Source organism: Equus quagga, chromosome 4 (assembly GCF_021613505.1).
Source record: "Equus quagga isolate Etosha38 chromosome 4, UCLA_HA_Equagga_1.0, whole genome shotgun sequence".
In the NCBI taxonomy this organism is placed as follows: Eukaryota; Metazoa; Chordata; class Mammalia; order Perissodactyla; family Equidae; genus Equus; species Equus quagga.
In genome coordinates, this window is record NC_060270.1 from 113,271,769 (window position 1) to 113,285,465 (window position 13,697).

The 13,697-nt window shown below is 34.8% G+C and overlaps 1 protein-coding gene across 3 annotated transcripts in view; it reads right to left on the minus strand.

Annotated features, from left to right (window-relative positions):
- Positions 1-13,697, minus strand: part of OLA1 (Obg like ATPase 1) — a 166,942-nt gene that overhangs the window by 33,787 nt on the left and 119,458 nt on the right. For all 3 annotated transcript variants that reach the window (XM_046659727.1, XM_046659725.1, XM_046659726.1), the window contains 2 exons: positions 11,215-11,295; positions 10,808-10,905 (listed from right to left, as the gene is read on the minus strand). In XM_046659727.1, coding sequence (XP_046515683.1) covers positions 10,808-10,905; positions 11,215-11,295 — 179 coding nt within the window. The remainder of the gene's footprint in view (positions 1-10,807; positions 10,906-11,214; positions 11,296-13,697) is intronic.

Below are 13,697 nucleotides of genomic sequence, written 5' to 3' on the forward strand. Positions count from 1 at the left end.
CACTTCAGTGGCCCAAGGTTCACCTGTTTGGATCCCAGGCAGGGACCTTTGTACCGCTTGTCAAGCCATGCTGTGGCAGGTGTCCCACATATAAAGTAGAGGAAGATGGCATGGATGTTAGCTCAGGGCCAGTCTTCCTCAGCAAAAAGAGGAAGATTGGCACCAGATGTCGGCTCAGGGCTAATCTTCCTCAAAAAAAAAAAAAAAGGACGTTAAAGTGGGTGCTAAAATATATCGCTAGAAAAATTATTACAGAGTTAATAAAATTATAAGGCAAGGCAAAAACTGTAGCAGCTAAAGCTTATTATCTAAGAAAAGCACACAGTTGTCATCTTCAGAATTGTTTCCTTTTATTAACTAAAACCCCATACAATTTGGTGGAGATGATATTTTCTGAGATAAAATCTAGCAGAGTGCATCTGGACAACCACTGGCAAAAGAATGAAGGTAGACCATTATCTCATGCCACACACAAAAATAAACTCAAAATGGATCAAAGACTTGAAGATAGGTCCTGAAACCATAACACTCCTGGAAGATAATATAGGTAGTACACTCTTTGATGCCGAACCTAAAAGGATCTTTTAGAATACCATGTCTTCTCAGACAAGGGAAACAAAAGAAAAAATAAACAAGTGGGACTTGATCAGACTGAAGATCTTCTGTAAGGCAAAAAGAAATTAGGATCAAAACAAAGATAACCCACCAATTGGGAGAAAATATTTGTAAATCATATATTTGACAAGGGGTTAATCTCCATTATATAAGGAACTCACACAACTGAACAACAAAAAAACAAACAGGCTGATCAAAAAATGGGCAGAGGATATGAACAGACATTTTTCCAAAGAAGATATACAGATAGCCAATAAGTACATGAAAAGATGTTCAACATCACTGATCATTAGGGAAATGCAATTAAAACTACACTAAGATACCACCTTACATCTGTTAAAATGGTTATAATCACTAAGACTAAAAACAACAAATGTTGGAGAGGGTGTGGAGAAAAGGGAGCCCTTACACACTGCTGGTGGGAATGCAAACTGGTGCAACCACTATGGAAAACAGGATGGAGATTCCTCAAAAAACTAAAAACAGAACTACCATATGACCCAGCTATCCCACTACTGGGTATCTACCCAAACAACTTGAAATCAACCATCCAAAGTAACATATGTACCCCTATGTTCATCACAGCATTATTCACAACAGCCAAGACACAGAAACAATCCAAGTTCCCATCGACCAAGAATTAGACAAAGAAGATGTGGTACATACATACAGTGGAATACTACTCAGCCATAAAAAAGACAAAATCATCCCATTTGCAACAACATGGATGGACCTGGAGGGTATCATGTTAAGTGAAATACGCCAGACTGAGAAAGACAAACACCATATGATTTCACTCATATTTGGAATATAAACAAACACATGGACAAAGAAACAGTTCAGTGGTTACCAGGGGAAGGGAGGTGGGGGGTGGGCAAAGAGGGTGAAGGGGAGCACTTATGTGGTGACAGACAAGAAATAATGTACAACTGAAATCTCACATCAATGGAAACTATTATGAACTCAATTAAAAAAATGTAGCAGGATGCTAAAGTCTTAAAGCAATATTTTCAAAGATTTCTGAAGCTTCACAAATATACCTTGCCATGAGTGGAACAGCATCAACATTGAAGTCAAACAGGTCTATTTCTACTACTTGCCTGCCAGAAGAACTTGAGCATGTTCCATAATTTCTCCAACTGCCCTATCTGTAAAATGGGCATGATAATATCTACGTTTCACAAATATTCATGAAACTTTCATATAAAGTTCATCTATTCTTCTATTAACATCTCACCAGTTTCTAAGCTAAAAAGAGTGCCTGCCACATAACAGGAACTCAATAATAAATGACAGTTTGTTATGTATGTCTTTTGGTTTGATATAGGAAAAGCTAAGTCAATGTCATTTAATGGTGCGTACGGGGTAGGGCAGGACAGACGAGAGAAAAATGGCACAATTTGAAAGGTAACAATTTTAAACGTAAATTATATATGAAAAGTACTAGTGGCCTTCATGTTTTAAATATCCAGATACGCCCTTTGGGAAAAATCTTTTAAAATATCATTAAAAAAAAAACCAAACTAAAAAATGATTACTGACAGATGTTATTTGATCTTTTCCTTTTAAATTTCAAAACAGACTAAACCCAGAGATGTTTTCCACAGACTATACTGTTCTTTTTAAAGAATTTCTAAGGAAAACATTGATAATTATCCAGGAATATTGATGACTACTCCTTGATTTTTTTTTTAAGATTTTTTTTCCCTTTTTCTCCCCAAAGCCCCCTGGTACATAGTTGCACATTCTTCGTTGTGGGTCCTTCTAGTTGTGGCATGTGGGACGCTGCCTCAGCATGGTTTGATGAGCAGTGCCATGTCCACGCCCAGGATTCGAACCAACGAAACACTGCGCCACCTGCAGTGGAGCGCGCGAGCTTAACCACTCGGCCATGGGGCCAGCCCCATACTCCTTGATCTTAATGACAAGTATTTAAAGTTCTGAAAAGGAACCTTTGCATCTTTATTACTGGAAACATAAATCTTACATATCCCTCTGCTAGCTTAACCCATTCCTAGCTAAAATGCAGATCTCTAATTCAATGAGGAAAACGCTTCATTTTAGTAAAAATTAAATTCAAGGCCAAAATAAAACAGTGTCATGAGGGCCATCTCAGGATTTGGCTGAGGGTCCAATGAAATAATGTAAGGTAAAAACTGTAAAGTTTTGATAAATGTAGGTGGCTATTATTCTTAGTAAGGTTCAATTTACTTCTTGGAGGTCATACGTCAAGGAATTTTTAAAAGAAGTCCTTTATAAGCAGTAGCATGGATCAGCACGTTGCTAGACAAGCATGAAAAAGTAAAGATGAGAGGCTGGCCCAGTGGCATAGGGGTTAAGTTTGCACTCTGCTTCAGCAGCTTGGGGTTCCTGGGTTTGGATCTGGGCACAGACCTACACACTGCTCACCATGCTGTGGTGGCATCCTATATACAAAATAGAGGAAGACCAGCACAGATGTTAGCTCAGGGCCAATCTTCCTCACCAAAAAAAAAAAAAAAAATAAAGATAAAGTTCAAAATAAATCTATATAATTGTAAATGTTACTTTAAAGGTTGCTTAAAACACTTACCAACTGAAAATATTTCTGGACTACAAGAAATGAATTACAGTAAACTAGAAAGTAAATGACGGTCATTCTTAAAACTCCAAATTAAACTTTAGAACACATTTAGGGGATTTCTTTTGTGGTTTTTTTTTTTTTTGAGGAAGATTAGCCCTGAGTTAACATCTGCTGCCAATCCTCCTCTTTTTGCTGAGGAAGCCTGGCCCTGGGTTAACGTCCGTGCCCATCTTCCTCTACTTTATATGTGGGACACCTACCACAGCACGGTGTGCCAAGCGGTGCCAAGTCCACACCCAGGATCCGAACTGGCAAACCCTGGGCCGCCGAGAAGCGGAACGTGCACACTTAACCACCACTGCGCCACTGGGCCAGCCCTGGAACATATTTTTAAGGAGAATTTAAAAATTGGTGATACAAATGGTCACAGATACCAAAATATGTCTCACCCAAACTGCACTATTTCTACTACATTGTGAATTAAGCAGGCTTTTGAGAGTATTTCATAATCTAATGTTTTTGATAGGGAAATGCTTTCTAGGCCAAGTTAGAATAAGGAAATGTAATCGTTTGAGTAAAGTAACTAGCCTCGAATATAGAGATGCCAATTCCAAAAATAGGTTTTATTTCCATTTGTTCTCATTGTAGCCAGAGCAATAACTACCCACTATGAGGAAAAGAAACACGGTGAGTGAGACCCAGAAAAAGACTTATTTTCAAGGTGTAGAGATATGAGATGGGGCATGAAGTAGGGTACAAGACCAGGTCTTACTTCCAACCCGGTCCAGAAAAGTTGCTCATAAACTGGGTAACTGCAACTTGGGGAATACTCTGTATAGTTGCACAGTTAGAAAAAAATCTTGCCATGATAAACCTATATATGAGGGTTGAGAAGGTACTAGATATTTGCATGGAGATCTTTTCTTTATGAGTTTGCTATAACCCAATTCATTAAAATCATAAAATTCTAGAACTGGAAGGGAACCTTAGAGATGATCTTTAATTTTTTACTAACCTTCACCGGCTCACCTCCAACACACTCATAAATACATTCAAGAATAGAGAAACTGAGATACAGGAGATCACAATGGAACTGTTTTAAAAGGCTTTTAAAGAATAAGCATCTATTCAAAAATTATGCTATTGTAAACAATTAAAGAATGATTTACCCTAATGGAAACCAAAAAGTGACAATAAAATCCTCTAGGATGCACATAATGAAGTCATAGGGCCCCATGTGAGAGCGAGATGGGGGCGGAGTCATCTGGAAGGTGATGGTGATGTCATGGGGGTCTTCTTGCTGCCGCAACTGCATAGTAGGGACGGTTCTCAGTTGTTTGGTTTTGTTTTGGAGGACAGCTGTCTCAAAGCATGGAATTACAGCTGTAAATATACATAAGATATGTTTTGTTCCTTCATCCATAATAATGGAAAGCAAAACCAAGGGAATGTGTCCGGAAGATAAATTTAGAAGACTAAACAAGTCCTTTTTTCTATTATTGTATTCTTTTGGAATTATGTTACTTAAATTTGAGAAATATTATTTATATAGAACAAATTTTATGTGAACATTCTGATGAATTGTCTTCAATACATAAAAGGCTAAGTAATTTGCCTGAAATCAAAGAGTCAGTTAGCAGCAAATAAGGACCACAACACTAGTATTTCAAATTTTAGTGGCAGTATTCTTACTACACCAGACTTCTTGATAATATATACTACCAAATTTACAAATAGACTATATGCTCAAAGTTTCTGAGAACTCATTTTCCTTACAGAACCAATGTTATTAATGGCACCCAACATTTTGCTCTAGCCTTCAAAAGTCTACTTAACTCATAATGTAGTTGAACTACCACATCAATTCCAAAGGTAGATCCTGTGAGCCAGGAACACAGGAGAGAGGGGCAGAGAGAATAATACTCCTCTCCTCTCCTGCATAAGCAGGAGGTACTAGGCAAAACACTGCAATTGCCCCAAATGGCACCTTCTCCTTTCCTTTTCTATGCCTTCTTCCAGGGAAAACTGTTATTCAGATTCTGTATACACTGCATTTAGGCTCCATTCTAAACCCTTCACAAGTTCCTGCCATATATATCTCCTATCCCCAACAGTCCTGAGATTTCTGAGCCTCAAAATTCTCCTTTATCTCCATCAACTACCAGTCAAAACTCCCATTTTGTTAGTGTAGCTCATCTCAACTCATAGTTTTAGAAAGAAAGTCAGAGCTTATATATATGTGTGCATCTATGGGGAATATATGTTTCAATTTCATATGAGAGAATCCTAGAGAACACTTTCTTTTTAAAAGAGCTTTGGTCTCTTGAAGCCAGAAAAAACATTGTAAAACCTTTCCCTATTATATGGAGTAAAATTCTTTAGATACTTTTAAAAAGATGAAAGTTTTGACATATTTGATAAATTATATGACTCATAAATCAGTAAGTCAACAGATGGTGTAATGAAGATAACAACTGGCCCCCCCCAAAAGTATCACTTTCTCAAATTCAGTGAGCCATCTTACAAATAGAAATTATTATCTATAAATAGTACCGGGCAAAAATGCAAATAGGCCAAGGGAAATTCCTAATACGCACAATATGGTGGGCCAATAGCATTATGTTCATATAAAAAGACGTGCTTTCTTCTATTAATTTTTTTTAATAATCTGGAATCAGAAGTGTGATTTGGTTTTATTATGACTAAGTGCTCTAGGGCACTAATACCGCTTAATAAGAATATAAAATTGCGAAAGAGTAAGCTAAAACCACTTAATGAAAACCAGAAAGAAATTCACAAGTATGATTATACACACACAAACACAAAAAGAACGTTTCAAGTAAAATGATTCAAAGGTCTTTTCCCCCCCACTTCTTTCAGTCTTCCATCACTTGTAATAAAAAGACTGTTTTGCTGTAGTATATTCTTTTTAACTCTGAAGATACTGATCAGAGAAATTAAGAAAGAACCAATTCCACAAAATCCATTCAGCAGAAATTATTTGAAATTATAATTCATTGTGCATATGACAGTTTTAAAGCTTTATCATAATACAAATTTAGAAGCAAATAATTGAGAGCTATCCAGTGGTAAAAACAAGAAATTGTAAAATGAAGACAGGGGTCTTAAGGAAATATTTTTTTTAGATTCATTTATAACTTTAGAAAAATTAAGAATATTTTGTATAGTTCATGGATTTAATCAACGCCATATTAAGAAAAAAAAAAAAAAGACAATTGCTCAGTTTAGACTTCCAGAATACCCCTGACCTGCCCTGTCACCCTTTCATATCTGTCAAAGGAGCAAATAAGCACTAGTCCTCATAAACAAATCACCCCTTAAAAAGTATTTCATTTATGAAAACCATTACAAACTATAGCTTACAAAATTTAATTCACCTGAAAAACTCCTCACATGTTAAAATAAACCTATCAATATTATGTTGTGATTTCAAGCAGGCAGGAACACACTCAGAATAAATAAAGTATTATTTATCATAGCCTTCATAATGTTAGGTACTTCAAGATGAAGCTGACATAACTTATCCCCAAAACTATATGAACCACAAGTGATAAAAAATATAATCCTAGGAAACGTTGCATGGATATTTCAGGGCTTTTACTTTGCCAGACTAATGGATGACAGGGTGAAACATTTAAAAAACATTATACGTGTAAATCTTGCTTTATATAATAGGATTTGTTCCTGAAAACTTTAAATGAATTGAACCTAATTTCAAATCTACTTGAGTAGCCTCCTGAACTAAAATGAATAATTTATTTACGAGTTTGTTTTCTAATTTCTAACTTCAGTGAATAATCTTATCAAAATTGGTGACTTCTTACAATAGTTTTATAGAAGTAGTTTTATATTTATAGATATATATGTACTGATATGTATATAGAGATATATGTATAGAAATACAAAAGCATATGTCAAAAATGAACACTTCCCCCTTCATATGCAACTGCTGATATAGTACCTGTAATTCTTATACACAGTTCAAAATGATCAAGAAATATTGGATTTATTCCATGATTCTCCCCCTAACCAGGCATACAAGGTATAGTATTGCCAAACTATTTTTAGCTGCTGTATACAAATTATGTGGAAAATTAACAAAAGCAGAAAAGTGGGGGTGGGGGGACTGAATCATAGTATAATAAGAATTAATGAAATCTTTTCTATTTAAAATTCATTTAGTAAACCTGACACATTGCCCTGGATTATACAACAGCTTAAAAGATTTCGCAAATATTTGTCTACCTATCTTGAATGAATTTCAACACTCAGATTAATTGACTCATATATTATTATCCAAAGGGTAATTAATGTGCAGTGACCACAAGCCCACCAAGGCACATGCAAATATGTGTGTTATACACATATACACACATGCACATAAGTCTGAATGTCTTAAATTTTAGTTATATTTTCCAATTGAATGTGAATACGTAGTATAATAAACAATAAAATATAACTATTCTTTGTCGATAGTTTTAAGAAAGATGGGGGCAAGAGAACACAAAAATGAAACCTAATTGGAAGCTATGTAGGTGTACAAAATATCTAAAATTAGTTTGTTCTGATTTCATAATTGGGTGGCATATACTACTAAGAGAGCAGCAAAGGTGCAAAGATTGAAATTTAAACCCCCAATTAAGCAATGGTTTGACAGATCCAATGTCCTGTACCTGCTTGATGCCATAACTCAGTAGGCAATCTCAAATGAAAATTAATACTGCATACAGTACAATCTTAGTTGTAAGTAACAACCGATCACATTTAAAAAATGAAATCCTCAAGTGTTCAAAAATCATTGGCATCCACCAAAGACAACTTCTTCAGTTTTATTCATTCAAAGAACAGCAATTTGTAATAAGAAAAAAAGATTTCTGTGGATTCCCCTTATAATATCGTGATTACTGTCATCTGATCATCACACAACTGTACTAACCCAGCTGCCATGTCAGCTCTCTTTAGAGGCTAGGCCTTGATCATAAATCAACGAAACGACTGATTCAACACTAAAACCAGCGAGCAGTGCTTGGAGCCATTCCAGTTTTCACATGTTTCAAAGGTCAATATACCTACTCAATAACAATAGACATCTTTCAAAATGCTTACTTTTTTTCTAGGATTGAAGAATAACCTATTACCATTTAAATTTAAAGTGAACTTTAACTACTAATTAAAACATTCATTACTTCTGAAATGGTGACCCATTAAAACATAGTTTTAGTCTTCCTCTTGTGGCCAAAATCACAAACCCCTCCTCCCGTTTCCTGACCATTTAAAATAGTTTTCTAGATCTAAAAGACTCATGAAAATATTTATTACGGCTTCCTGCATCACTGTTAATTTGCTACAGTAACATTACATAATAACCTTAAAAAAGAGAAACTTTTTCTTTTGCCAAAGCAGCAACTAATACAAATGGAGCTTAGATATAAACACTACCAAAAAAAAAAAAAGATGCTAATAGAAATTAAAAGGATTTAGTAGTTAAAATGTATTTTAACTATTTACATCTGCTTGCAGTGTTATAAATGATGAAAACCTAGTGTTCATATCCTTCATCATAAAAATTTATTCTGCACTTTAATATAAAGGCTATGTTGCATAGACAGAGGATTTAAAGCTATAGCAGAGTGGCTGAATGAAAGGAAAATGGCAATCTTTCTGGCTCCAGTAGATGCCATTCCCTATCACACAATGTTTCCCACTCATAAATACATGACAAATACTTCCTCAATCATTTTTTACGAGCAGGGATGCACAGGGGGTAGTCAATGGCTAGCTTGAGGGAAAATAGGAACAGCAGGCGGCAGAAACTGTACAGAAAATGGCTATGTGGTAAATTCTCTTCTGGAACATCACTCAGTTACCCAGTCTTTGATCTTTCAGCTACAATTACACTAACTTCCACAAGATCTGATCCCCCCACCCCCCAAACACACACAACCCCAAACCAGATCATTAATTACACAAAAAATCTAAAATTTGGTTTTATAAATAGGATCATCCATACCTCTACATTTTTATAAATTAAAATTTGCTATTTGGACAAGAGTTTACTTTCAATTGGCTATAACCATATCATCATCACAACTGGTCTCACAAAAAACATGGGGTGTCTGGCGACAGCTAAATCACAGACTGGCGTCTCCCGAGCAGTCTGTCTACCATTAGGGTCTGGGAAATGGTATTTACTATACAATTAGATCCAGGGAGTTCTACCTGTAATCATCCAAATACAGGTGTGAGAAGCCCCTTTGGGCAAGGAAACTGACTCATCCCTTTTCATGTAAACTTTGATGTCTGTATTGTTTCACAGTGCCGCAAGAAACCTTACCATCATACTACAATGAGAAGATTTATTAACTGAGGTCAAGTAATAAATTTAAAAATTCCTTCCCAAAGCTAACAATTTTTAACACATTAATCATCAAATCTATAAGAATTTGAAACAAGACAGAACTGATTATTTTAAAGTTAATTATCTATTAGAAGACACTGACGAGTCAGAACTAAATTTTCATGTTAAGTTTATGCTTTCTAGAACATTACCAAAAAAGAGGCCAAATTCAGCTTTCTATCAGGAACACAAAATGTCTTATAGTAGTATCGACGGGGCATTCTTAGTTGCAGTAATTTCACAGAATTTATTCTAATGATTTATTGGAGTTAACCATCTGACATTAATTATTGTTTTGGCTTCCAGTCTATGAATGTTTATTTTTCAGTTTAAAGCTTCTCACTCTTTGATATCATATGGAAATGAGAATTTTTAATGGAAAATTGAAACCATGTGCATCTAAGTACTTAATGAAGTACAGGGAAAAACCAACAATATATTTTAGGAGAATTCAGATATTTTGCTTTGGATAGTTTTGACCTCTTTGTATGACTTAATAGTATAAAATTCTGAGGATCCAGGGAGGCAAGTCAAAGTTAGTACTATGCCAAATGTGTACATGCCCACACGTTACACGAACATATATGATTTTTTGAAGTTATTAGCGAATGAAAAGAAAACCTTGCAAATTTTGGTTACAGGTCAAAAATGACAATCAAAATACATGAATGCATAGTTTTTACCTTTGTACCCTTTTTAAAGTATTTGAAACAGATACCTGCCCATACAGGTCTTCTCTTGCCCATACACCCATAATCTTTTTAATTTAAAAAAATTTTTTAAAGCATTCAATCTGTATTTTAGAATTTATGTCCAGCTACATTTCCAAGTGGTTATTTTAAAGTCACATATAATATCAACACAGCTAGAAATTCCTAGTTTAAAAAGTTTTATTGCTCCAACTACATTTATTCTCATTTTGCAAAGGAAACAAAGTCTATATAATTTCAATTTGATAAGTAAATATGCATGCTTCAATACTGGCTAATGTAATTCCGTTTGTTTTTTTGCTAAGTTCTCTCAGTATAAATCAATTAGGAGATTCCTCTCAGAATGTAAACACCAGGCAAAGCTTTCTCATCCATTTTAAACTTTTCAACAGTAAGGAGAAAAATATTAAAATCACACACAGCAGTTAAGTGCATATGTATGTGCGTTTGCGTGTGTACAGATATGATATGTCCGGGTAGATCTGAGGAGGGAAAACTTACCATTTGTTTTTCTTTCTAATGTAGTCCTTTTCAGAAAGATTAACCAAATAGACCATTGGTTTTGAAGTCAGAAATAAGTGTTTATTCAACACTTCAATCTAAAGTGGGAGACAGAGAAAAAAATTCTTTTTAAAAGTTGAGTAAATATCAAGTCATTGACTAACTTAAAAGTAAACTTTTAAACACATAGCCATTTCCACCTTCATAATTCTTGCTTCTTAAAGATTAGTTGTTATGAAATATCAAGAGTAGGGGAAAAGAAAAAATAACAAGCTTGGGAATAAGCAATCATCGATAGAAAATAAGTTTAACTAGATATAATAATGTATAAAATAATGACAACTCTAATGTGTTCCTAAGAAATCAAAGCAAAGGCAATAACAGAGGGCATGATATTTATAACTTACCTCTTTGTCATTCCAATCATGATAGAAGCGAACAGGTTTCTTTTGATCCATAACCCAGGATTTGACTTTGCACATTATATCCTATGTACGATTGAGAAAAAAGTAAAGACAAGATGAATACTAAGCATCTAGGTGCTAAATACTAAAATTAAAACTTTTCAAATCCTCAAAATAAAGTCAATTTTTTAATGAAAAGGGAACTAAGTTACATAGATAATTATTTTCAATCTCATTAAAAAACCAAATACCAATGAAATTGTTGTGGCACTGAAATTTTAATATACAAAACGTGGAATACTAGCAAAATTAGTAACAGTCTTAAAAATTTCAAGACAATTCAAATATACCCAAGACTCCAAGAGTTAATGATATTTCCAAATTACCTAGTGATGTCACTTACAAGATAAACAGGCTACTAGGAAATGGAGGGAGGGGGGATTCTGGAAAGAGACTAAATTACAATTTTTTTCCTTAAAAAGAATAACAGATAAAATAGATGAAATTGAGCCTATTATTAATGATCTACCCTCCAAAATATTAAATCAACTGAACAAAACCCTTTTTATACTGAATTAATTTTTTGCCAACACCTTCTCCCTGACCACTTCTCCTATCCCCGCTCCAACACCCCCCACCCCACCCCAACCTGCCAAAGCCTCCATTTCACAATGGCAAGAGCCCTGCACTGGTGACCTCCAACCAGCTGCATTCACTTTCAGAACATCTCTCGCTGCTGGAAATCTAAAGGCCTTTTAGTTAGCAAGCTAGTGTGCATTCAGAAGGAGTAACTGCAGGAAGAGCCCAATGTGCTTTGTTTCTCTGGCCTTTCTTCACAGAAAGATTAATCATCTGTGAAATGGAAACGGCAAACAGCAAGTGACACAAACTGAACCCTTCAAGCCTTTCCTCATCAGTTTTGTGGTTCTGAATCTAAAAGCTGCGTGTGGCAAGGTTCTCCTTACAGGCAGGTGTTAATAAAAGGCTCTTGGGTCTCAAAGGTCAAACTCAGCTCATCCAGAAGAAGTGCATTTGAGAGTCATCTGGGTTTTTTTTGTTAAAGATAATTTATGAATATGTTTTAAATATGCCTTTCTCAAAATTTATTGCAATACATAATTATTAGTAACAGATTCCTTGGATTTTCATCAATGTATTTTACTTTGCCATAAATCAATTATTCTTCTATAAATATCCCCTTGTACAAATTACCTCAATATTTAGTATACCTTCCTTCCAAATCTTGCTGTTACCAACAGGAAAAATAAGGAAAAAGCCCTATATCCTTAGATCCTGATTTGAAACTCTCCAGGAAAAGGACTTCCCACAGATTTTAACAAGGAAGGGGCAAGCTGAAAACTTTTAATGAAATCTAACATGTTCTGCTTAAGAATAATCACTTTTACTCTTCTATAACTGAATTTCACTCATAAATGTTTAAAAGTGGCTAATGTAACACCATTTCCTACAAGGAGAAGATCAAAGTGCTATATTACAAATGCATTATGATTAAAAAAGCCCTGTGCAGCCTTGCTATTAACTGTTCTTTAAACCCTAAAAGGCTTCCCATAGATCTCACTTGGCACTGCATATACAACCTTTGACAAGTAATGTAGACCATTTTTATTCATTGCCTAAAATTGTAGGCAATTATGTGCGTCACACTGGCCACCTGCAAATTCTGAATGCCTGCTCCAGTTGTCAGTGCAAAAAACTAATGTCGGAGGGGATTAATCTAGGGGGAGAGAGTCCTCTTTAATGGCTCCAGCAGGTGAAATGGCCCAGCTGGTTACTATGATGAGTGGCCAGAACAGCTTATGTAGAGACACGCAACAAGATTATACAAAAGAAGGAGAAAACAGTGGTACCATCTTATATTTGGTTCCATTAGTTTTTTCAATTAAAGAAAGAAAAGAGAAGAAAACAGACAAAAGAAAGCCAAACCAAAAATAAAGAAGGAAATTAAATTTTAGTCATATAGAAAGTGTAAAATACTTTTGTAACTAGAAATATTTTTACAAAATCAAAGGGCCTCAATAAATGCTGATCCCTAGTGAAGGAATTTCAGTATTTCTCTTTCATTTTAAATTAACTAGACCATCACTTCAGTCATAGAAATCTTATCACAAAAGCTTTTTAGCATTAGTTCCCCCCCATACCAACATATAATATTACAAATTAGGAGCACTCAACTTTTAGTTAAAGAGAACTCATAATTAAAGTTCTCAAACAGTATACTCACTAAAGCCACATTCCAATATTTTAAAAATATTTGTAGATTATAACCAAGTTTTTGAACAGTTGAAAATCAAACTATTTAAAAATTTTAAATATTTCATTTTGTACCCAATAGTCTTAATTATCCCCACGAAAGGTTTAACAGCCGAGGAAAGACACCTTAGGTTACTAAAAGATGCCAGTTTTACCTAAGACAAATCAAAAATAGTCTGCTCTCAGGTAAGATTATCTTACATAAATGATCATTA